Raw genomic sequence first — 25,258 nt, 5'->3', positions numbered from 1 at the left:
AGCCAGCTGTTAGACATCTACCACAAATGGTTCACCTATCAGGATCAATTTCTTGCAAAGTTGTTATTTGAAAATATGTAGAAAAATTAAGCCCTCTGCTATCAAGGCAGCAACAACATTAACAAACAATGAAAATAAATATTTGGTCAGTTATGTGAAACGGGAGACCTACAAAAGTTGTAGGGACTATACTCTTAGATGTTAGAAGCTGTCATGAGCTTTTATGAGTAGATAGCTGGTACTTCCAGGTAATGATGGACCCAGGAATCTTTAATTTCCCATGTATGTATCAAAGGTAGCTGGTTATGCAAGTCAATCCCATTGTCCCTTAAATAAAAAGTTAACTTTTATTTTGCAATGTGGGACATTTTCACAAAGAAATTTAAATACAAAGTTATTAAAGCAAACTAGTTAAGCTAGAGACCTATCACTTCTGGTATCAAACACCGAATTCTAAATATTAGTTTGTTGAAAGCCATCAGAGTAAAAATAATTCATTTTTTTCCAAGGCTATAAATGTAATGTCAAATCTGGCTTAATTTTAAAAGAGATAATATATATTTTTAATATGTCAATGTTGAAAGCTTCCTGGGCAAAGACATTTTAAAAAGAAAATACAAATATGAGAGCACTAAGTGTAGATTGTTTAATACACAGTTTAAAAACTGCTTTTGAAAGACAAATAGAGGGGAATGTGGTCTTAAGACAACCCTCACTTCTTTACTCCAGCACTTAATATGAACTTGTGATCTATCAACAGTATATAGTGTGTTTACATACTTTTCCCATCCTTTCATCTTTAATCCTTACTGAGTCTCTGTAAAGACACCAAGGTATTCACAAGTGTTGACAAATTTTGTCATAACTATCACTCTTCTTTCTCATCTAAGAATAAATCTACTAAAGGTTTCTAAAATCATTTGCAAAATTCAAGTTATTTAGTCACTTGGCTCAAAATTTATTTTGCCTTCAAAACTGTACTATCATTACCATCATCTCTCCATTCCTTTATCCCCTATTAGTTTCTATTTTTACGATTTACAGTTATAGTGTAATTGGAGACGAAATTTCTATATTAGTCTACTTTTAAAAGCACAGGCTATAAGTGATAGGAATTCATAAGCATTCCATTACTTACATGAAAAACTAATCCAGTCCACATTAAAAGTGTAAGAAAAGTATTCAGCTTGCCCTTTCTCTAAAATGTAGAACTGTTAGGTTTTACTACCTGACAAGTCACTCCTGACATTGTGTCCTTGCTTATTCTCCAATAACCAAAGGTACAAGAGGTTCCCTTTTTCCTTCCTCAGTAAGCCATGGAGCACTAGAGCAAGAGGCTGGACCCTGCTTGATCAGGAGCCAGCTCAATTCCTTAAAATGTACTCATACCCTAAGCAAAGGTTAGGAGCCCTTCTGAAGTAAGTTTATTTCTAATGCTTTCATCCCAGCTAAGAAAAAGAAAATGTTCTTATCTGGGGAGAGGTCAAACTAGAGATATTTTCCCCGTCCTTTTATAATCACTTCTAATGCTTAGTATGATTTTGGTAAAATAAGAGGAATTGGTTATATACGTGCCACGAGAATAGGGATTTTTGTTTTAGTCACTGCTCTATCCCCACAGCACCTGGCATGTGGTAGTATATATTTACAGGACTAATCTTTAATATACCCACTTCCTTTTACAAGGGTGCTTTGTGTGAAAAGCCCATTTAGAGGCACAATCTTTAAAATCAAGTTTTATAACATCTCTGAGTTTGTTTCCAAAACTAAGACCTTAGAAAAGCAACTCTTCCAAAGGGAGATTTAGACATATGATTTAAATAACTTAATGTAAAACAGACAAATGATGAGTCACATATGCCATCTACTGGTAAGAGAAAACAGGACTCACATTTGTAGATTACAATAATATTTTAATACTTAAAGGAAATTAAAACTGCTTGAAGCCAATATTCAATGTGTTTTAGTTAGTAAATATTTTTATCAGTTGTAGAGAATGTAGGGGTTTCAAGGTTTAAATTAGAGTGCTGTGTCACAGAATCCAGGTCACAATCCAAGGTACAACTAGGATAAAAAGCTTAATCAGTTTCATGGAACTAAATGCACCATTAAGTCCTTCAAACTCACACATGAGTGCCACTTATCACAAAGAGAACAAGATTAAAAAAACTGAGTCTGGTTCATTCATTCAAATTCCGTGCCACTGGTGAAAGAACTTATTATGGCCATCTTTACTGACAGTTGGAGCAGAATTACCACCTTTATATCAGAAGAACAGCGTATATCTTCCAAAGATGGCTATCTTTATTGAAACATAAAGATTACGTTAGGAAGATGCTGTGTTTATTAACATTTGTCTTTTAGAAATTTTACAGATCACCATGAATGGAAAAGTGAGGAGAACCCAGAACACTGAATTTTCCCCCTCTAAATACATCTGACTTAAACAAAACCAGTTAAAGAAGGCTACACAGATTTTTCTCAGAAAAATCAACTTCCTGCTGTCAATTCAGTCACTCTCCTAAGCCGGAGTTTCCATTTCCCACCATAACAAGAACATTCTGCGTAACATACAGCAAGGGGTTGGAGGCGGGATGGATAAAAAAAATCTACTGGCTCCACATCTCTATCTAAAAACGAAAGTTGAAAACTGAAGATATTCAAATCTAGTTCAATTACAACAGCAAGCACTGAATGGAGATAGGAGAAAAGCAAATGAGGTTAAAGAAATGTATTCTGATTCAGCATTTTACCCCACAAGCTCTTAGCAGCCCTTTGGTATATGTGCCCAATTCCTAACACATCTGCCTCATTCGCAGTTGTTCCCACTACTGGATAACATGATCTCAAATACTCACATGCACATTTATTTGCAGAGCTGTGCCAGATATCCATTGGATTTCTTTGTTTGTGCCGAAATGCCTCTTCAACTCTAGTTTCCGTCTTTCGAGCTCCAGTACCATGAGGATTTATTTGTTCTGTTGTTACCGATAAGCCTGCAAGCAGAAGATAAGCGATACCTATTTAAATATTCCCAGCTACGTAAACCAACAAGGTTAAAAAAAAGTCTGAAATACAAAACTGAATTTTAAAGTCATTAATTATACTTGGACAGTTTGTAATTCGGATGAAATAGTATCTTTTGACTTAAGATGGGAAAGAAACTAGATATAAAATCATATAAAATCATAAAAATAAAATGGCAGGCCATGCTTGTTTACACTTAATCCCCAAAGGGCCCTGTGTTTATTCATTGTACTTTGCAGAGGGATACATTTCACATTTTTATGACTGTGAGACAGTAAGATTATATATAGCCTAAAAGTCATGATTTCTGCCGTCTTAGAAAGTATAAGCATATATTGGGCCACTGAACCCCATTCATATGAACTGTTTCCATCTGACATTAGCTGGCTGTCACACCACACTGCATAAGTTTGGTTTTCGTGCACTGACCTTCATAAAAATAACCACTCCATCTCAATTCTCTTTACTAGACTTCTTTCTTCTATGCCATCCTTAAACGTTGCCTTCCTTAACCGTCTCTAAGGGCTGTGTCTCTGGAATCCCTTTTCTTCTCACTTTAATCTACACCTTCCACCACAAATATTCATGCCTTCAGCTCCTACTGGCATTATATAATTATTCCCAAATTACATCTTTAGTCCAAAACTCTCTTGAGCTTCTGATTCATATCAGTTGCCTACTTGATATCACCAACTGGATATCCTAGAGATGGGTCAAATTAAAGATAACTGGTTTCTCTTTTCCCACCAAAAAAAAACCTGTCCTTATACATTCCCTCTCTCTACTGGTGGTGTTAGCATCTACTTAAGTCATTAAACCAGTAACATGGCAGCCAATTTTGCCTCTTCCTTTCCTTCACAATGCCCTCCACCCCTGCAGCTGCATCTCTCTCATGTTAATCCTACCTTCATTCCCACTTCACTAATTAAAACTCTGGACTACTCCAACAGCCCTCCCCCCACCAAAAGCTTTATTGAGGTACAATTTACACAACATAAAAATCACTCATTTTAAGCGTACGGTTCAGTGATTTTTAGTGAATTTACAGAGCTGTGCAATCACCACAGCAATCCAATTTAGGTAACTGTTCCAGGCAACCACTAGTCCACTTTTTGTCGCTATAGACTTGCCTTTTGTGAGCATTTCATATAAATGGAATCATGCAATATGTGTTCTCTTGTGACTGCCTTCTTTCACTTAGCATAACATTTATAAAGTTCATCCATGCTGTACCATGTATCAGTACCTTATTCCTTTTTATAGCTGAGCAGTACGTCACTGTACAATATACCCTGTTTTGTTTACCCATTCATCAGTTGACGGACATTTGGGTTGTTTCCGGTTTTTAACTGTTGTGAATACTGCCATGAACATTCACGTGCAAGTCTTTATATGGACATATGTTTTCACCTCTCTTGGGTAGATCCCTAGGAGTAGAATCGCTGGGTCGTATGGTAAATATTATGCTTAACTTTTTAGAAACTGCAAAAATGTTTTCAAAACTGGCTCCAACAGCTTTTTAACTGGTCTCTCGTCCTCCTACCCAGCCACATTGAGACCTTGCTATTTTCCTGCTGCCAGAGCAATTTACCAATCCATTCCACTGTGTCAAATACTTCTATGAATCCTACTGACTATGGCAATTGTTCTCAAACTTTAGTGTACATAAAAACCACTTGAGTTTGCTGAAGCGCAGATTTCTCGGCCTTACTATTCTCAGAGAATCTAATTCAGTAGTTCTAAGCTGATGTGGGTAATAAACACAAACACATTTTAAAAAACATAGACCTACAGGATAAAGTCCAAGCTCCTTAGCATGACATTGATTCATTCAAATATTTATAAAAAGCCTGTTGTATACCAGAGATAGTTCTAGGGACTGCAGTAGAGCTATGAATAAGACATTCACAGCACTTATATTCTAAATAAGGAGGAGAGAGACAACAACAGTAACAAAATGCCAAGTGCTATGGTGACCAGAGCCTAATAAGATTAGGTGGCCAGGGAAGGCCTCTCTAAGGCAGTAGAAGAAAAGCGTCTTCACAACTTCAGTGTCCTGGACCCAGCTCACCTTCTGAGCTCTGTTTCCCACCATTCTGTACATCTTTAGCAATACTAAACAGTTTGCAGTTCTTCCGATACAACACGTTATTTCGCGTCTCTGCGCCCGTATACGTAGTGTGCTGTGCTTACAATACCTCCTCCTTCTCCGTCACTGCCTCCCTTCCACTACTTCACTACAGACAACACTTCTATATTCATTCCCCAAACTCTGATCAAAATGCTGGGTTTCCTACCAGGACGTCTCTCCTCTGTGCTATGAACATGCTTCAATCAGTGCATATGCCACACTATACTCGATTTGTTTTACACTTACTCTCTCCTACTAAAGTGTGAGTTCCTCAAGGACAGGATTATATATAGAACGAACAAAACACATCTGCTAATTCTGTGTTTATACTAACAAAATTGCACATAAATTCCAATAGGTTTATAAAAAAAAGTATTCCTAAAAAAAATTTTTAAGTATCGGTATTAGATATAAACTGATGAAAATAAACCCTCTTCAAATATGAAAGCCTACCTAAATCCTTTAAGAACAGAAATCCATAATTAAAGATATATGCCTGCAAAAGAAATTTCACTAAGAAGTACTTTATTTCTGTAATCTGCACTAAAACTGTTATAGAAAGTAAAATTCTAAAACATCTTTGAGAATTTACATGACACATTTTCATATCAGAAATTAAGGATGGGCCTCAAAATACATTTTCATAATACCAGCAACTGTAAAGAAACACCATTCAATGACCTTCAATGACCTCTTACTCTTCAGTAGCAAGTTCATTTCTATAACTTACCTCTTTTTATTCTTGCTTCCTTAATTTCTTCACAGAGTTTATTAAATTCTGGATCCAATTCAGCTGCAATGATGGCATGCGCAGTGTCCTTCAGGGTACAAGCCCTGTGCCTAATTATTTTATCTGTTAAAAAGTTGGTATACATTTATTATACATACAAGTGAACATGAACAAGGGCATCTTAAAAAGAAAAGGAACACAAACATTTAAATAAAACTGTGACTGCAATGAGAAGCCCGGGCACCTCAACGAAGAGCAGCCCCCTGCTCGCCACAACTAGAAAAAGCCCAGGCACAGCCACAGACTCAACTCAGCCAACAAAAATTTTTTTAAAAAGGCTTTATCAAAATAATTAATTAATTAAAAAAACTGAAAAGCATTTCTAGCTAAGAAGCAAGCTCATTTAAATGATGAGCAAAAAATAAATATAATAGGCTACTCAATCAAGTTGACAATCCGCTGAGAACTATACTTTTAGAACTTCAAAGTACTAAGCCTACTTAACAAATCATTACCTCAAAGATATGGCTTTATTTTATATTTTTCAAAAATGTATGACATTCAATAAAAATTTTTAAAAGATTTACAGGATATTCACCGTATGTCCAGCACCAGAGCTACCATGGATAGATACTGAGATTTCAGAAAACCTTACACAGTTTTCTCCACGAGACAGAACTGGTCAAAACTATGCTAAATTAAGGGTGACTGATTAAAAAATTGTGACAGAAACAGACAAATACAATAAGGCACTCTAAGATAAGAATGCAAGATGACATAAATTGCAGGTAGACCTAGGAGAGAAGTGCATACTCTGTTCTAGGTAAATTATACCTAAAATTGCTACTAAAAGAAGAGTCTCTGCTTTACACTAACAGAGGAGTCCTCATTAACTAACAATATGCATAAACAGTGCTCCCTAGAGCTGTGCAACTCCAAGATATTAAAAGTCAAGTTAATATATCAAGGTCACTTAATTTGTAACAGAATTTAGCACTAGCATCTAAGTCACAAAATAACATCTGCTTTTTCATCTCTAGTAAAGACAAAAAGTATAAAGATGTATTTTATTTATAACTTTTCTTATTAGAAAGTCTAATAGTTCACTGTAGAAATCTTATAAAAACAAACATGCAGCACTCAAAAAGCAACCCACTGGTGTATTTCCTTCCAATGTATTTTCTCTAAACTTTCACTCAATAAATATTGTCAACTGTACCAGGAAGTAAGTCAGGTGATGGCTACACAGTAGTGAACAAAACAGACAGGTCTCCACTTTCAAGGAGCTTTTCAGAATAGTATAGGAAAGAGGTATTTTACCAAATAATCTCATATACACATATAAACACCTCCTCCTACCCCTCCCTCACCCCCCAAAAAACCTGTAACAGCTATGATGAAAACCTACAGGATACTGGTGTGGATACCAATTTTGAATGGGCAAGTCAGGAAAGACTTCTCTGAATTAGTGGCATTTAAGCTGAGACTTAAAGCATGCATTGGGGTAGCCACTGACAAAGGGAAAAACCAGTGCAGGTTCAGAAAATACCATGTGAGAAGGTTCTGGAGTAAAAAGATCTTGGAGGGCTTCCCTGGTGGCGCAGTGGTTGAGAGTCCGCCTGCCAATGTAGGGGACATGGGTTCGTGCCCTGGTCCAGGAAGATCCCACATGCTGTGGAGCAGCTGGGCCCGTGAGCCATGGCCGCTGAGCCTGCGCGTCCGGAGCCTGTGCTCCGCAATGGGAGAGGCCACAACACTGAGAGGCCCGCGAACCGCAAAAAAAAAAAAAAAAACAAAAAACTTGGAGATTTTAAGAAACTGAAAGGTAGCCTATGTGATTAGAACACAATAAGCAAGAGGCAAACGGGAATCTGACCAAATTCAAAGGATTTTAGATCTTATCCCAAGAGCAATGAAAAGTCATTGAAAAGGTCCAAGCAGAGAAATTACATGATTTAAATGCTCATCTTCGAAAGATCTCTCTGGCTGTTCCCTAGAGACTGGATTGAGAGGGTCAGGCATAAAACCAGGGAGTATAATCGGAAGGCTCTTTTTAGTGAAAAGAGAAGAGAGAACGGAACCAGGTAATGGTGGTGGTAGTGAAGGAAAGGAAGACTACAGCTTTGAAATGTGTTCTCAGTGACACAACTTGGTGGTAAAGCAGGGGGTGAGATAAGCATCAGGGAAGATTCCCTAGCTTCCTGCATGAAAAATGGGAGGATGGAAGTACCGCTTACAAAAATAAAAATTAAAAAAAAAATCCTAGAGTATAATTAGAAAGGAAGTTGGAAAAGAAGTTAGAGATTTGTGCTAGTTTAAAGAGTTTAGTTTTGACATGACTAAAAAATATCTAAGAGAGCCTGAGCCAAGATGGCAGAGTGGAAGGACGTGCTCTCACTCCCTCTTGTGAGAACACCAGAATCACAACTAGCTGCTGGACAATCATTGACAGGAAGACACTGGAACTCACCAAAAAAGATAGCCCACATCCAAAGACAAGGGAGAAGCCACAGTGAGACGGTAGGGGGGGTGCAATCACAGTAAAATCAAATCCCATAACTGCTGGGTGGGTGACTCACAGACTGGAGAACACTTATACCACAGAAGTCCACCCACTGGAGTGAAGGTTCTGAGCCCCATGTCAGGTTCCCAAACTCGGGGTCCGGCAACAGGAGGAGGAATTCCTAGAGAATCAGACTTTGAAGGCCAGCGGGATTTGATTGCAGGACTTTGACAGGACTGGGGGAAACAGAGACTCCACTCTTGGAGCACACACACAAAGTAGTGTGCGCATCGGGACCCAGGGGAAGGAAGAGTGACCCCAGGGGAGACTGAACCAGACCTACCTGCTAGTGTTGTAGGGTCTCCTGCAGAGGCGGGGGGTGGCTGTGGCTCACCGTGGGGACAAGGACACTGGCAGCAGAAGTTCTGGGAAGAACTCCTTGGTGTGAGCCCTCCCAGAGCCCGCCATTAGCCCCACCAAAGAGCCCAGGTAGGCTCCAGTGTTGGGTCGCCTCATGCCAAACAACCAACAGGGAGGGAACCCAGTCCCAGCCATCAGCAGTCAAGCAGATTAAAGTTTTACTGAGCTCTGTCCACTAGAGCAACAGTCAGCTCTACCCACCACCAGTCCCTCCCATCAGGAAACTTGCACAAGCCTCTTAGATAGCCTCATCCACCAGAGGGCAGACAGAAGAAGCAAGAAGAACTACAATCCTGCAGCCTGTGGAACAAAAACCACATTCACAGAAAGACAGACAAGATGAAAAGGCAGAGGGCTATGTACAAGATGAAGGAACAAGATAAAACCCCAGAAAAACAACTAAATGGAGTGGAGATAGGCAACCTTCCAGAAAAAGAATTCAGAATAATGGTAGTGAAGATGATCCAGGACCTCGGAAAAAGAATGGAGGCAAAGATTGAGAAGATGCAAGAAATGTTTAACAAAGACCTAGAAGAATTAAAGAACAAAGAAACAGAGATGAACAATACAATAACTGAAAGGAAAATTACACTAGAAGGAATCAACAGCAGAATAACTGAGGCAGAAGAACGGATAAGTGACCTGGAAGACAGAATGGTGGAATTCACTGCTGCAGAACAGAATAAAGAAAAAAGAATGAAAAGAAATGAAGACAGCCTAAGAGACCTCTGCGCCAACATTAAATGCAACAACATTCGCATTATAGGGGTCCCAGAAGGAGAAGAGAGAGAGAAAGGACCAGCGAAAATATTTGAAGATATTATAGTCGAAAACTTCCTTAACATGGGAAAGGAAACAGCCACCCAAGTCCAGGAAGCGCAGCGAGTCCCATACAGGATAAACTCAAGGAGGAACACGCCAAGACACATAGTAATCAAATTGGCAAAAATTAAAGACAAAGAAAAATTATTGAAAGCAGCAAGGGAAAAATGACAAATAACCATAGATAGAGAATCCTAAAGATGCCACCAGAAAACTACTAGAGCTAATCCATGAAGTTGGTAAAGTTGCAGGATACAAAATTAATGCACAGAAGTCTCTTGCATTCCTATACACTAATGATGAAAAATCTGAAAGAGAAATTAAGGAAACACTCCCATTTACCACTGCAACAAAGCGAATAAAACACCTAGGAATAAACCTACCTAGGGAGACAAAAGACCTGTATGCAGAAAACTGTAAGACACTGATGAAGGAAATTAAAGATGATACAAACAGATGGAGCGATATACCATGTTCTTGGACTGGAAGAATCAATGTTGTGAAAATGACTATACTACCCAAAGCTATCTACAGATTCAATGCAATCCTGATCAAATTACCAATGGTATTTTTCACAGAACTAGAACAAAAAAATCTTAAAATGTGTATCGAGACACAAAAGACCCCAAATAGCCCAAGCAATCTTGAGGGAAAAAAAGGGAGCTGGAGGAATCAGACTGCCTGACTTCAAACTATACTACAAAGCTACAATAATCAAGACAATACGGTACTGGCACAAAAACAGAAACATAGATCATAGGAACAAGATAGAAAGCCCAGAGATAAACCCAGGCACCTATGGTCAACTAATCTATGACAAAGGAGGCAAGGATATAAAATGGAGAAAACACAGTCTCTTCAATAAGTGGTGCTGGGAAAACTGGACCCCTACATGTAAAAGAATGAAATTAGAACACTCCCTAACACCATACACAAAAATAAACTCAAAATGGATTAGAGACCTAAATGTAAGACTGGACACTATAAAACTCTTAGAGGAAAACATAGGAAGAACACTCTTTGACATAAATCACAGCAAGATCTTTTTTGATCCACCTCCTAGAGAAATGGAAATAAAAACAAAAATAAACAAATGGGATCTAATGAAACTTCAAAGCTTTTGCACAGCAAAGGAAACCATAAACAAGACAAAAAGACAACCCTCAGAATGAGAGAAAATATTTGCAAACGAATCAACGGACAAAGGATTAATCTCCAAAATATATGAACAGCTCATGCAGCTCAATATTAAGAAAACAAACAACCCAATCCAAAAATGGGCAGAATACCTAAATAGACATTTCTCCAAAGAAGACATACATATGGCCAACAAGCACACGAAAAGCTGCTCAACATCACTAATTATTAGAGAAATGCAAATCAAAACTACAATGAGGTATCACCTCACACCAGTCAGAATGGGCATCATCAGAAAATCTACAAACAACAAATGCTGGAGAGGGTGTGGAGAAATGAGAACCCTCCTGCACTGTTGGTGGGAATGTAAATTGATACAGCCACTATGGAGAACAGTATGGAGGTTCCTTAAAAAACTAAAAAATATAATTACCATATGACCCAGCAATCCCACTACTGGGCATATACCCAGAGAAAGCCATAATTCAAAGAGTCATGACAACAATGTTCATTGCAGCACTATTTACAATAGCCAGGTCATGGAAGCAACCTAAATGCCCATCAACAGACGAATGGGTACAGATGTGGTACATATATACAATTGAATATTACTCAGCCATAAAAAGGAACAAAACTGGGTCATTTGTTGAGACGTGGATGGACCTAGAGTCTGTCATACAGAGTGAAGTAAGTCAGAAAGAGAAAAACAAATATCATATATTAACGCATACATGTGGAAACTAGAAAAATGGTACAGATGAACCAGTTTGCAGGACAGAAATTGAGACACAGATGTAGAGAACAAACGTATGGACACTAAGCAGGGAAAGCGGCAGCGGGTGGGGGTGGTGGTGTGATTAATTGGGAGATTGGGATTGACATGTATACACTGATGTGTATTAAATTGATGACTAAGAAGAACTTGCTGTATAAAAAAATAAGTAAAATATAATTCAAAAAAAAAAAAATCCAAGTGGAGATATCATGTAGGCAAATGAATATAGATCTCGACAGTTTATGACCAAAAGCCACAATGTGTAATCTGTATTTATTATTTAAAATTTTGTACTTCCCTAAGCCTTAAAAAAAAGAAAAAAGATTATGGCATAAGAGACATATAATAAACTGCACATATTTGAAGTATACATTGTGATATGCTTTGACATAAGTACAAATCCATAACATCATCATTATATCAAGATAATGAATATATCCACCATCACCAAAAGTCTCCTTGTGCCCCTCTGTCATCCTTCCTTTCACTCTTTACACAACCCTCCATTCCCAGGGAACCACAGATCTGTTTGTTTACTGTTACCATAGATTACTTCATATTTTCTATAATTATGTACACTATAATATATATTGAATTGCATATATATCTCTATATATTAATGTATATATAATTCTAACATATTTATAAATACATATATAAATGGGTTATAAAGTATATATTCTTTTTTTGTCTGGATTCTTTTACTTGCCATAATTATTTTGACATTAATACCTATTGTTTTATATAATATTGTATAGCAACTACACTTCAATTAAAAATTAATTTTTTAAAAAAACCTATTGCATTGTATGCATCAACACTCCATTCCTTTTTATTGCTGAGTAGTACTCCACTATTGGATATAACACAATTTATCCATTCACATGTTGATGGACATTAGGGATGGTTCTGGGTTTTGGCAATTATAAACAGTGTTACACAAATATTCATGAACAAGTCTTTATATGGACATATGCTTTCATTTCCCTTGAGTTAATATTTAAGAGTGGAATGGCTAGCTCAACAATGGGTGTATGTATGTTTAACAATCTTAAAACTGCCAAGCTTTTTCAAAGTTGCACCATTTTATATTCCTATATTCCAGTTCCAAGTGTCAACACTTGGTATGATCAGTCTTTTTAATTTTAGACATTCTTATAGGTGTTTAGTGGTATCTCATTATGCTTTTGATTTGCATTTTGTTAAAGATTAATGAAGTTGAGTATACCTTCATGTTCTTATTTTCCCTCTGTATATCATCTTTGGTGAAGTGTCTTCAAATCTTATACCTATTATTTTAATTGGGTTGTTTTCTTATTATTAAATTTTTTAAATAAACTTATTTATTTATTTTTGGCCGCGTTGGGTCTTCGTTGCTTCACGTCAGCTTTCTCTAGTTGCAGCAAGCGGGGGCTACTCTTCATTGCAGTGCGCGGGCTTCGCACTGTGGTGGCTTCTCTCGTTGCAGAGCATGGGCTCTAGCCGTGCGGGCTCAGTAGTTGTGGCTTGCAGGCTCTGGAGTGCAGGCTCAGTAGTTGTGGCACTTGGGCTTAGTTGCTCCACGGCATGTGGGATGTTCCCAGACCAGGGCTCGAACCCGTATACCCTGCATTGGCAGGCAGATTCTAAACCACTGTGCCACCAGGGAAGTCCCTTATTATTAAATTCTGAGAATTCTTTTAATAGTCTGGATACAAGATAGCTTCTATATTTAAGGTATATTATCCATTGAGATTCTTTATATAGATAAGAGGTCTTTTTTTTGCATACTTATATCCAATTGTTCTAGCACTGTTTGTTGAAAAGACTACTTTCTCCACTGCACTGACTTTGTACCTTTGTCAAAATGCCACTGACTCTATATGTGTGGGTCCCTTTCAGGACTCCATATTAGTCCATTGCTCTATTTGTCATTCTTTTTTTTTTTTTTTTTGCGGTCCGTGGGCCTCTTACTGCTGTGGCCTCTCCCGTTGTGGAGCACAAGCTCTGGACGCGCAGGCTCAACGGCCATGGCTCACGGACCTAGCAGCCCCACGGCATGTGGGATCTTCCCAGACTGGGGCATGAACCCGTGTCCCCTGCATCGGCAGGCGGACTCTCAACCACTGCGCCACCAGGGAAGCCCTCTATTTGTCATTCTTTATGCCAATATTACACTGTCTAGATTACCCTAAATTTATGTCTTGATTACCCTAACTTGTCTAGATTACCCTAACTTTAAGTCCTCCAACTCTGTTTTTACTTTACAAAGCTGTTTTGACTATTTTAGATCCTTTCCATTTTCATATGAATTTTAGAATCACCTTGTCCATTTCTATAAAATGCCTTCTGGAATTCCAAATGAGGTGGTTCAATTTGAGAACTGACATCTTCACAATGTTGAGTCTCCCAATCCATGAACACAATATATCTCTCAGTCTATTTAGGTTCTCTTTAATTTTTCTCAGCAATGCTTTGTAGTTTTCAATGTATAGGTCTTGCCTATCTTTTGTCAGATTTATCAACATCTCATGTTTTTTCATGTTAATGTAAATAGTAATTTAAAATTTCAATTTGCTATTGTTTGGGGCTAGTATTGTATTTCCATAAATACAACTGAGTTTTATATATTGATCTTGTATCCTGCAACCTCACTAAACACACTTGCTAGTTCTAACAGTGTCTTTGCAAATTCCATAGGATTTTCTATGTAGACATCATGTTGTCTACAAATGAAGATAGTTTTACTTCTTCATTCCCAAACTAGATGCCTCTTATTTCTTTTTCTTACCTTACTGCACTTGCTGGAAGCTTCAGTATAATGTTGGGTAGAAGTGGTAAAAGTGGACATCTTTGCCATGTTCTTGATCTTAAGGGGAAGAATTTAGTCTTCTGTCATTAAGTATGATGTGAACTGTAGGCTATTTGTAGATATCCTTAATCAGACTGAGGATGGTCCTTTCTACTCCTCGTTTGCTTACACTTTGTACTCAGGAATACCTATTGGATTTGTCAAATGTTTTTGTGCACTGACTGAGATAATCATTTCTTAGTCTGTTAACACAGTGACTTACATCGATTGGTTTTCAAATTTTAAACCTATCTTGCATTCCTTGCATATTCAAGCAGGAATAAACCCTACTTAATCACAAGGTATTATCTTTTTAACATATTGGATGTAACTTGTCAAAATTTTGTTTATGTTCATGAGGGATACGGGTCTATAGTTTATTTGGTCTTTTTTCTTTTTTCCCCTTGTAATATCTTTTTCAGAGTAATGCTAACTTTATAGACTAGGTTGGAAAGAATTCTCTCCACTTCAATTTTCTGGAAAAGTTTGTGTAGAACTGGTATTATTTTTTTCCCTAAATGTTCAGTAAAATTAACCAGTGAAGGCATCCAGGCCTGAAGTTTTCTTAATGGGAATGTTTTTAACTGTTAGTTCAATTTCTTTAATAGAAAAAGAATTACCTATTCACATTATACATTTCTTCTTTCATGAGCTTTTTTTTTGTCTTTCAACAAATTTATCCAATTTACCGAAGTTGTCAAATGTATTGGCATAAAGGTGTTCATAATGTTCCCTTACTGTTCTCTTAATATCTGCAGAATATGTAGTAATGTTACCTCCTTCATTCTTGTTAATGGTAATTTGTGACTTCTCGTTATCCTGACCAGCCCCACTAGAGATTTATCAATTACCAATCTTCTAAAAGAACCAGCTTTGGGTTTCCTTGGTTTTCTCAATTTTTTTTCCTGTTTACTATTTTATTGATCTGCTCAAATCTTTATTATTTCCTTTCTTTTGCTTACTTTGGGTTTCATTTGCTCTCTGTTTCCTAGTTTCTCAAGTTGGGAGCTCAGGTCAGTGATTTGAGACTTTTCTTCTTTTCTAATTTAAGTATTTAGTGCTATAAATTTCCACCTAAGTAATGCATTAGCTGTACCTTGTAAGTTTTTATATTTTCATTTTATCCACTTTAATAATTTTTAAACTTCTCTTTTGATTTCTTCCTTGATCCATGGAGTTATTTAGAAGCGTGGTATTTAGTTTCCAAATATCTTTTCCAAATAACCTTTTGTTATTGATTTCTAATTTAATTCCACTGTGGTCAAAGAACATACTTTGTATGACTTGAATCCTTTTATATTTAATAAGACTCATTCTGTGGCCCAGAATATGTTCTATCTTGGTGAACATTCCAGTGCACTTGAAAATAATGTGTATATATGTTGCCATTGGGAAAAGTGTTCTATAAATATCACTTAGATAAAGTTGATGGATAGGGTTGTTCAAGTCTTCTATATCTTTACTGACTTTCTGTGTACTAGCCTTATCTAGTTTTAAGAGAGGGATATTTAAGTCTCCAAGAAATTACGAATTTCTCTATTCTTCCTTGTAGTTCTATCAATTTTTGCTTCATGAATTTTAAAGCTGTTTCAGAAGCAATAAATATTTAGAATTATTATGTGTACTTGATAACTATGAAATAATCTTCTTTAACCCAGGTATCTTTGGCCTGAAATCAACTTTGATATTTATATAATCACTCCAACTTGGTATGATTATGGTATTTCATGCTTTTAATCTATTTGTAGCTTTATATTTAAAGTGGGGGGCTTCCCTGGTGGCGCAGTGGTTGAGAGTCCGCCTGCTGATGCAGGGGACACGGGTTCGTGCCCCGGTCCGGGAGGATCCCACATGCCACGGAGCGGCTGGGCCCGTGAGCCATGGCCGCTGGGCCTGCACGTCCGGAGCCTGTGCTCCGCAACGGGAGAGGCCACAACAGTGAGAGGCCCACGTACTGCAAAAAAAAAAAAAAGTGGGTTTCTTGTAAAAAAAAAAAAAAAAATACTAATTCAAAAAGCTATATGCACCCCAATGTTAATAGCAGCATTATTTACAATAGCCAAGATACAGAAGCAACATAAGTGTCCATCAACAGATGAATGGATAAGGAAGATGATATATATATATATACATACATATACATATACACACATACACACACACATGGAATATATATATGGACTACTCAGCCATTAAAAAAATGAAATTTTGCAATTTATGACAATATGGATAGACCTGTAGGGTATTATGTTTAGTGAAATGAGTCAGAGAAAGACAAATACTGTATGTTATCAGTTATATGTCGAATCTAAAAAATAAAACAAACAAATGAATGTAACAAACCAGAAACAGACTCACAGATATAGAGAACTAGTGGTTACCAGTGAAGAGAGGGAAGGGGGAGAGACAAGATAAGGGTAGGGGATTAAGAGGTACAAACTATTATGTATAAAACAAGTATGCTACAGGATATAATGTACAGCAAAGGGAATATAGCCAATATTTTATGTAACTTTAAATGGAGTATAATCTATAAGAATTTTGAATCATTAGTTGTATAATACTATAAATCAGCTATGCCTCAATTTTTTAAAAAGTATATGGGAGGAAAATGAATGAATGAAAAAGTTTTTTTTTTAATAACCTTAAATAAACAAACAAGAAAGTGGGTTTCTTGTAAAGGAACCTCATTAGTGCAGTAGGTAGAGTATCAGTCTCATCAAGTGGGTTTCTTGTAGGGAGCATATGGTTGGGTCTTGCTTTTTTATCCAAGATACACTCTCTGCCTATATTTGTGATGTTCAAGCCAGCTATCAGCAAGTTTTTCTGTATAAGGCCAGAGAGTAAATATCTTAGGCTTCTTAAGCCATAAGGTCTCTGGCAAGTATTCAAAGACGCCCCTGTAGCATAAAAGCAGCCTTAGACAACATGTAAACAAATGGGCATGCCTGTGTTCCAACTATAAAAACTTCATTTACAAAACCAGGCAGTCAGTTTGACTGTAGTTTGTTGATCCCTGGTTTAGGGGATCATTTGCTTTTAATATAATTTATGTGATTATTAATATGCTTGCTATTTACTTTCTACTTGTCCCACATTCTCTTTGTTCCCTTTTTCCTCTTTTTTCTCACTTCTTTTGGATTGTGTACAGTTTTATGATTCAGCTTTTCTCCTTGTTGGTTTATCACCTCTAACTATTCGCTACACTACTGCTAGCCCTATATAAACATCAAGGAATATTCCCTCTGTTTCTCCGGCCTCAGGTAGTTTCCTCACACATATGTGCTTATCAGTATTCAGCTAAAGACTGGAGGAGGCTCTTCTGCAGATCTCCAGAGTGCTCTCTCTGTGCAGCTTTCTCCTTCCTGGTACCCTGCCCTGAGAACTTGATCCACTTTGGCCTCCTTACATTCCCAGCAATTCAGGGAGACTTCCAGGCTCTGCCTGGCTTCTTCCTTCCCGTACCACAGTCTGGAAGCTATCCAGGCAACTGTAGTGCTCAACTTGTTAGCTTCCCATCCTTCAGAGATCATTTCCATCGTTTCCTGATATCCAATGTCTTCAAAATTGTTTTTTCAAATATTTTGTTCAGGTTTTTTTCTCCATTGTTTCAGGCAGAAGGGGAAATTCAGTCCCTTTTACTCTATCTTGGCCAGAATCAGAAGTTTCCTGATATTTTAAAACATTCTTTGAAAACCAAATTTTAATGGTTATGTAACAATCCAAAGAAAGATGAACCTTAATTTTTCAAAATTATTGCTCTATTGTTGGAACTTTAAAGTTCCTTCAAATTTTAACCACTACAAACAAAAAACTACAATGAATATCCTTAGAAGGAGCTATGCTTTCAAGCTGATATTTGTAGCCCAAGCAACTTTCTGCCACTGGCTTTCCATTTCAGCTTGAAAAAAGCTAAAAAAGAGGTAAAATTAAATATAAAGGTCATGTATCTAGCACATTATACTCTAAAATAACTCAGTGATCTTTCTTTTTGTTTTTTTCTAAACACATGCTTCCCACCCACATTCCATCCCCAATTTAAGGGGGGAGAAGAATAAATGAATTAATTAATTAAGAAAAGAATTCCATAAAAATTTCCCACTGATCTGAAGGACAAGGAATTTATTCTAAAGAACATCTGTGGGGACTTCCCTGGTGGCAAAGTGGTTAAGAATCCGCCTGCCAATGCAGGGGACACAGGGTTGGATCCTGGTCTGGGAAGATCACACATGCCACGGAGCAACTAAGCCCACGTGCCACAACTACTGAAGCCCACGCACCTAGAGCCCATCCTCCACAACAAGAGAGAAGCCACCGCAATAAGAAGCCCGTGCACTGCAACGAAGAGTAGCCCCCGCTCGCCGCAACTAGAGAAAGTCCGTGCTCCGCAACAAACACCCGACACAGCCAAAAAAAAAAAAATAACAAGAAGTTTTTTTTAAAAAAAATAAATAAACAATAAAGAGCATCTGTGGGAATTCCCTGGCGTTCCAGTGGTTACGACTCCATACTTTCACTGTTTAGGGCCCAGGTTCAACCCCTGGTCAGGGAAATGAGGTCCCACAAGCCACACAGAGCAGCCTAAATAAATAAATAAATAGCATCTGCATCTGACAAGGTAATGCTTTTTAAATATGCCTATCATTACAATTCTTTTTAATCATTCTTAACTTAGAACAGTGTCTAAGTTTATACATAGCATAGAACTGTAAGCTCACAGATTAAAATTAAAAGATATGTCCATATCTTGGATCTTCATCTTTCTGAGGGGTAGGGGAGTCATCCTGAATCTTATAAGCTTGTGATAAAGGTGGAAAAGTATACATGTATGCAATTTTGTATGTAGTTGTTCAGAGACCCTCTCATGGCCACCAGACTTAAATTCCTTGCTTTAAAATTATACATGAATAATAGCTACATATTTACCACCAGTTCTTTTATTTTGTCTCATATGTTAAAATCTTAAGATTCTCTAAATCCATGAAATTTAAAAGTAACATAAGCGTAGCAGAAAAACCCCATATATACTCGCTTTGAAGTTAAGACAGATCACAATCCATTCAGTTGTGCCATATAATATTTGTGGGTTTGTACACAAATTACATAACCTCTCTGAGACCCAATCTCCTTATATCTATAAAATAAAGATATTACCACCTAGTTTTGCCTTCAATAAAAAGTAATGGCTATTAGAATAAATTGATAAGTATTAATAAAATTAATACAATCACTACTTTTATGAAGGTAACAATTACTTCAATGTGTCTATGTTTCTTTTGTATTTTGGTGAACAGAAGTATATTAGCTGGGTTTTTTTCAACAAAATTATTAAGAAAGATTAATAATATTTTTTTTAAAACTGATTTTTTATGGGATGATTTTTCGTCCTAAATCATTTCATAAATAAGAAATTTTACTGTATTTACTAGTTGATATCTGCATTATGTTATTATGTCTCCATTTTATAATTTCTATGTACTCTGAGACTACTTCAGTTAGTATCTAAGAAGAGGACAATTCATAAAATTTACTCACTGGTCACATTTATTAAGAATATGCTCCATACAAGATGTCTATACAGATCCTGTTCTCAATCAGCTTAGAGTCTAAAATACAGGATAAGGATATGTAAATAAGTAATCACTCCAGGAAAAAAAGAAAGGAATAAGTGTCTCAGAAAAGTTACATAGTGTTATGATTCCAAGACGAAGGGATTATGTGTAACTGGAAGGAAATCAGAAAAAACTTTCATGTGCATAGCGTTTAATATTCCTTGAAGGATAAGTGGGATTTTAAAAGATAAGCATGGTTTTAAAAATGATGTACTAGGTTTTCTTGTATACAACTTACATCTCAACAAAATTGATTTAAAAAGAAAGAATGAAAACAAGAAAAAAGAAAGAACGAACAAACATACACACTCTCAGCAGAGGCAACACATTTAACAAACATACTGGAAGTACCAACAGTGAGACTGAGACTTAAATTGAGAATTGGGACCCATATTCCCTTGAGAAGGGTTCCTTCTAGGCTCCCCTCTCTTTTCATTCTGTATACTGACTATGTGATCTCATTCACCCCTATACACTTATGACTCCAACCAGGTCTCTTACTCAAACTTCTATCTCTGAACCCCCATATACAACTACTATACAATGTCTGCATTTTATCTGGGTGTACCAGAGGTAACTTACATTAACACATCCAAAATTAAACTTAGCATACTGCCCATAAACATGTTCCTCCATTGGTTTACTTGTCAGATTCCTAACACCCAGACCACAAAAACTCAGATGTCATTCTAGATTTCTGTCAGTCATACATAATTGGTTGGTCACTAAGCCCCCTATGTTCAATCTATGCTGCCATAGCAAGTGAATCTTTTTTTTTTTTTTGGCCACGCCACGCAGCTTGTGGGATCTTAGTTCCCTGACCAGGGATTGAACCTGGGCCCCAGCAGTGAACATGCTGAGTCCTAACCACTGGACTGCCAGGGAATTCCCCACAAGTGAATCTTAATTGGTCTTCCAACCTCCATCTCATCATTCCCTTGACCTTTGATACTGCCTATAACACTATACTCTTAAATGCAAATCAAATCAAATCACTTTCTGTCTCAAAACCACCCAGTGGCCCCTTATCATCTAGAGAATTAACTCTGGAATCCTTACACAGGATCAAATGAAGATAGGGAACTTAGTATGACATTTATTTATCTGCAGGACTCCCCGCTAAGAAGCCTTTAGGCATCTCTCAGGCCAGAGGTGCGTATCTCCAGCACTGAACACAATTTACACACAGAAAATATTTCATAAATGGATGCTCAGTAAATGGAGATTCAGTGAGTGGAGAAGTGAGTGAATTTCTCACTATTCCTCCACAGACACTCTACTTTCCAGCCATATTCTCTTTTTTTTTATACCTTTGTACACTACTTTTCTCAGCCTAAAATGAATGCCCTTTTTAATCTTGTTCATCTCCAGTGTCTTCTCCTCTGTGCTCTACTCACACTGTACATATATCTAATACACACCTTATGAAACTGCATTACAATCGTCTGCTGCTGCCTCAAGACAAAATTCAAAATTGCCACCTCTATGCTATCTCTACACCTTAATAATCTATTACAATTACCAATAGTTAGATATTTGTCATTCCTATAAAACAGTGAGTTTCTAGATAGGAAGGACTGCAGCTTATTTATTAACTGTTATGGGCTGAACTGTGTTCTTCGCAAAAATTCATATGTTGAGACTATAACCCCCAATATCTCAGAATGTTACTGTATTTGGAGTAGAGACTTTAAAGAAGTAATCAAGGCAAAAGAAGGTCATAAGAGCAGGCCCTAATCTAATCTGACTTGTGTACTTATAAGGAGAGGAAATTTGGACACACACAAGAGACACCAGGGGTGCATGGACACAAAGAAAAGACCACGTAAGGACACAGCAAGAAGGCAGCCTCCGAAAACAAAGAGGCTTCAGAAGAAACCAAATCTGCCAACACCTTGATTTTGGACTTTTAGCCTCCAGAACTATGGGTAAATCAATTTCTGTAGTTTAAGCCACACAGTCTGTGGTATTTTGTTAAGGAAGTCCTAGCAAATTAATACTATAACATATAGCATAATGTATTTCACATAGTAATTATTCAATATGTATTACTGATCTGAATATCTCCATCTCAAGAGGCAAGGACTGTCACAGTACTCTAAGCACTCAGCTCAGTAACAGCACATGATACTTACAAATACTAATAGAAAATATGAATGAGTTTGACTGAAGCATAGCCCATAGAGGGCTCCAAAAGCTGGGGTGAATCTGTGAGCTTTATTCCTAAACAACTGGTACAAAACAGAAGATTTTGAGAATACTACAAGACTAGGCCTGAAATTTCATCAAAATTAGTTAAATGAGGGTATGTATGTGAATGCACTTGAGGGCTAGAGGGGGCATGTGGTACAAGACAAAGAATGGGGAGCAGTTAAACATAAAATATATCACATATTTAAAAGATAATAATTAGGATCAAATATCTGATACTAGTCACATTTAGAACCTACAAACTAAAATTCTTCTGGCTAACATATTTAACTTTTGTCCACTTTATCCTCAAGGGAGAATCTGGGTAAACACTTAGGTAACATGTACAGCTTCCAGAATGCTGGCTTTTGTCTTCTATGTACATGCTAGTTTTTTTCCCCAAATGGCCAAGTGTTCTGCAAAACAGAACACTGTAAGCTTTCAAATACTCATGGGAGCTTGTAAAAGTAATACAACATTCATGTAATTTCCACTTGCTACACAACAGACCCTGAGGTTATTTTCCTAATACATAACAAGTTGTTCTGTTGCTAAGAAGAAAAAAAGGGCTCTTGACTGAAGATATGAAAAAATCTGAACAGAGCCGAAATCATGCTTTTGAATTATATGACACTTTTTGCATCTAAAACAGTAAAGAAATAAAGTTACAAGTGTATCATGTCAACTCTAACTGTGAGATAGAGCCATATTCTTTGATTATACAACTGCATTCTGTAGTAAAAGGTTATTATGCACCAGAAATCATTGCTTCTTTCATAAAAGCAATATTATTTCAATGTGGTTATAATTAAGTTACACAGGGCGGGGTGGGGGGAGAATCTGGATTGATCCTTTCTACTGGCTTTTTCTAACTGCTCAAATTCATTTTTCACTATCAGTCCCTAGATTTGTTCCAAAATAGGATTAAATTTTAAATGTGATCCAGGGAATATACTAATAAGCACAAAGTACAAAGGGTCATTCTAAAGCAAATATGTAGGTACCCACTAAGGAAACAATTTATAACAAATTAAAGCATAATTTAAATAATAATGACAACAAGAATAAATACATGAATGACTTATCTTTATGGAATACTTCTCACATCTCAGGCACTATGCTAAGGGCCTAACATATTCAAGTTGAACCACATGAAAATGGCAATTTCATAAGGTTTAACCTAATACATTTTCTCATCTAATCCTTACATCTACCCAGTGACAAAAGTACTATAATTATCCCTATTTGCAGTTAAGGGAACTAAAATTTAGAGGACTTAACTTGATCAAGTTAAAGAACTAGGAAATAAAACTGGGACTGAAGCCTAGGTGTACATCCAAAGCCCAGGCTCTCCTTACCTACTGCACAGTTTCAGTAACCTCTATGTCTTGAAAAACTAACAGGATGGGAGTGTAGGCACTCAAGTACTCTCACACACTGCTCAAGGCCACTATACAGACACTTGTGCAACTGTACCTTCACCAAGAACACAGCAAGGGAATCAAAGGAGACTGACAGCCAGCCCATTCTTTACTAGCCAAACTGTGTCCCTGTTGCAGATGCCATCTACACTGAAAAGGAGATTCTCTCAGTCACACAAAACTGCTATATTGGTTAACAAGTGACCCTGATGCTGCTAGAAGATTTTTTAAATTGTGAGAAAGTTTTAACAACACAGTTTAAAAGCCTTAAAAGAGATTATTATACAATCTTTGATCCAGAAATTTCACTTTAAGGAATATATCTTTAGGAAATAATTAAGGATATACATAAAATTTATGCCATATTCATCAGTGTTATAATAGAGAAAAAAGCTAAAAAAATCTAATATGTCCAACAATAGGGTAGTAGCTACTATAATACATCCACATGATAAAAATTATGTGGTAAAAATACATTAACTCATAACCTTTTCACAAAATATTACATGAATGAAAATGTTTACAAAAGTTATATTTTCATTTTAGTAAAAATATTATTCATACATGTATTTCATATATAATATCTGTGTATGTGTGTGTGTGGCAGAGAGAGAGGGAGGGAGGGAGAGAGGGAAAGAGAAAGAAAGAAAACACCAGGTAACATGATTATAGGTTGCTTTAATTTTCTTCGTTTTTATCCTCATAAATTTTTCTATGATATACAGTGAAAAGTAAAAAAAACAAAAACAAAAACCTAAACAACAATAAGATATAAATGTCCTGATACAAAGCTTAAAAACTGTTAGAAACCAAGAGTAGCTATATAAAAGTTTATTCTGCCTCTTAACTTGGAATTAAAGTATGCAATTTACTGTGGTCTAAACTAAGACAAGAAATACTTAACTTCATGTAGAAATGAGAAATCCAGGTCATTCTAACAGGTGGCCTGAGTTAAGAACCACTGCCCATAAATACAGACATAAAGCAGAAACTGTATTCTGAATATCTTTGGATAACTGAAAGTTTGCGTTAATTTTTTAAAAATAAAAAGCATCTTACTTGTATATCATCTGTTGAAGAAACAGAATTCTCAACAGAGTGAGAAAAAGAGTAATGACCCCTCCCAGCTGGGAAAGGGCCTGGCATTATCAGCCAGGCCTTGGTGTATTCATATGAAACATAAAAACAATTTTGGGACTTCCCTGGTGGTCCAGGGGTTAAGAATCTGCCTTCCAATGCAGGGGACACAGGTTCCATCCCTGGTCGGGGTACTGAGATCCCACATGCCTTAGGGCAACTAATCCCACGCGCCGCAACTACTGAGTCCGCACACTCTGGAGCCCATGTGCCACAACTAGAGAGAAGCCTGCACAACGCAACGAAGATCCTGTGTGCGGCAACTAAGATGCAACACAGCAAAATAAATAAAATAATTTTTAAAAATGAAAAATAAAAAAAAACATAAACAATTTTACAGAACACCACTCTGTGACCATGATGGATCAAGATAAAAACAAGACCACTCCATAATCATGTCTGAACACAGACAAAAGTATGAACACTTTCCTAACCACAAAAATAACCAAATATAATCCTATCCTGGGTAAGATGAATGACTGCCGCTTCTTTACCAATCACAACTTTATCCTGGCTCCATTCT

The 25,258-nt window shown here is 36.9% G+C and overlaps 1 protein-coding gene across 3 annotated transcripts in view; it reads right to left on the bottom strand.

Annotated features, from left to right (window-relative positions):
- ATAD2B (ATPase family AAA domain containing 2B) overlaps positions 1–25,258 on the bottom strand; it is a 150,668-nt gene that overhangs the window by 7,283 nt on the left and 118,127 nt on the right. For all 3 annotated transcript variants that reach the window (XM_079720413.1, XM_079720412.1, XM_079720414.1), the window contains 2 exons: positions 5,889–6,011; positions 2,859–2,996 (listed from right to left, as the gene is read on the bottom strand). In XM_079720413.1, coding sequence (XP_079576539.1) covers positions 2,859–2,996; positions 5,889–6,011 — 261 coding nt within the window. The remainder of the gene's footprint in view (positions 1–2,858; positions 2,997–5,888; positions 6,012–25,258) is intronic.

This window comes from Hyperoodon ampullatus (assembly GCF_949752795.1).
Source record: "Hyperoodon ampullatus genome assembly, chromosome: 15".
NCBI classification, from domain to species: Eukaryota; Metazoa; Chordata; class Mammalia; order Artiodactyla; family Ziphiidae; genus Hyperoodon; species Hyperoodon ampullatus.
The sequence above is the reverse complement of the archived record's forward strand: the minus strand, read 5'-3'. Positions and strand labels throughout refer to the sequence as shown.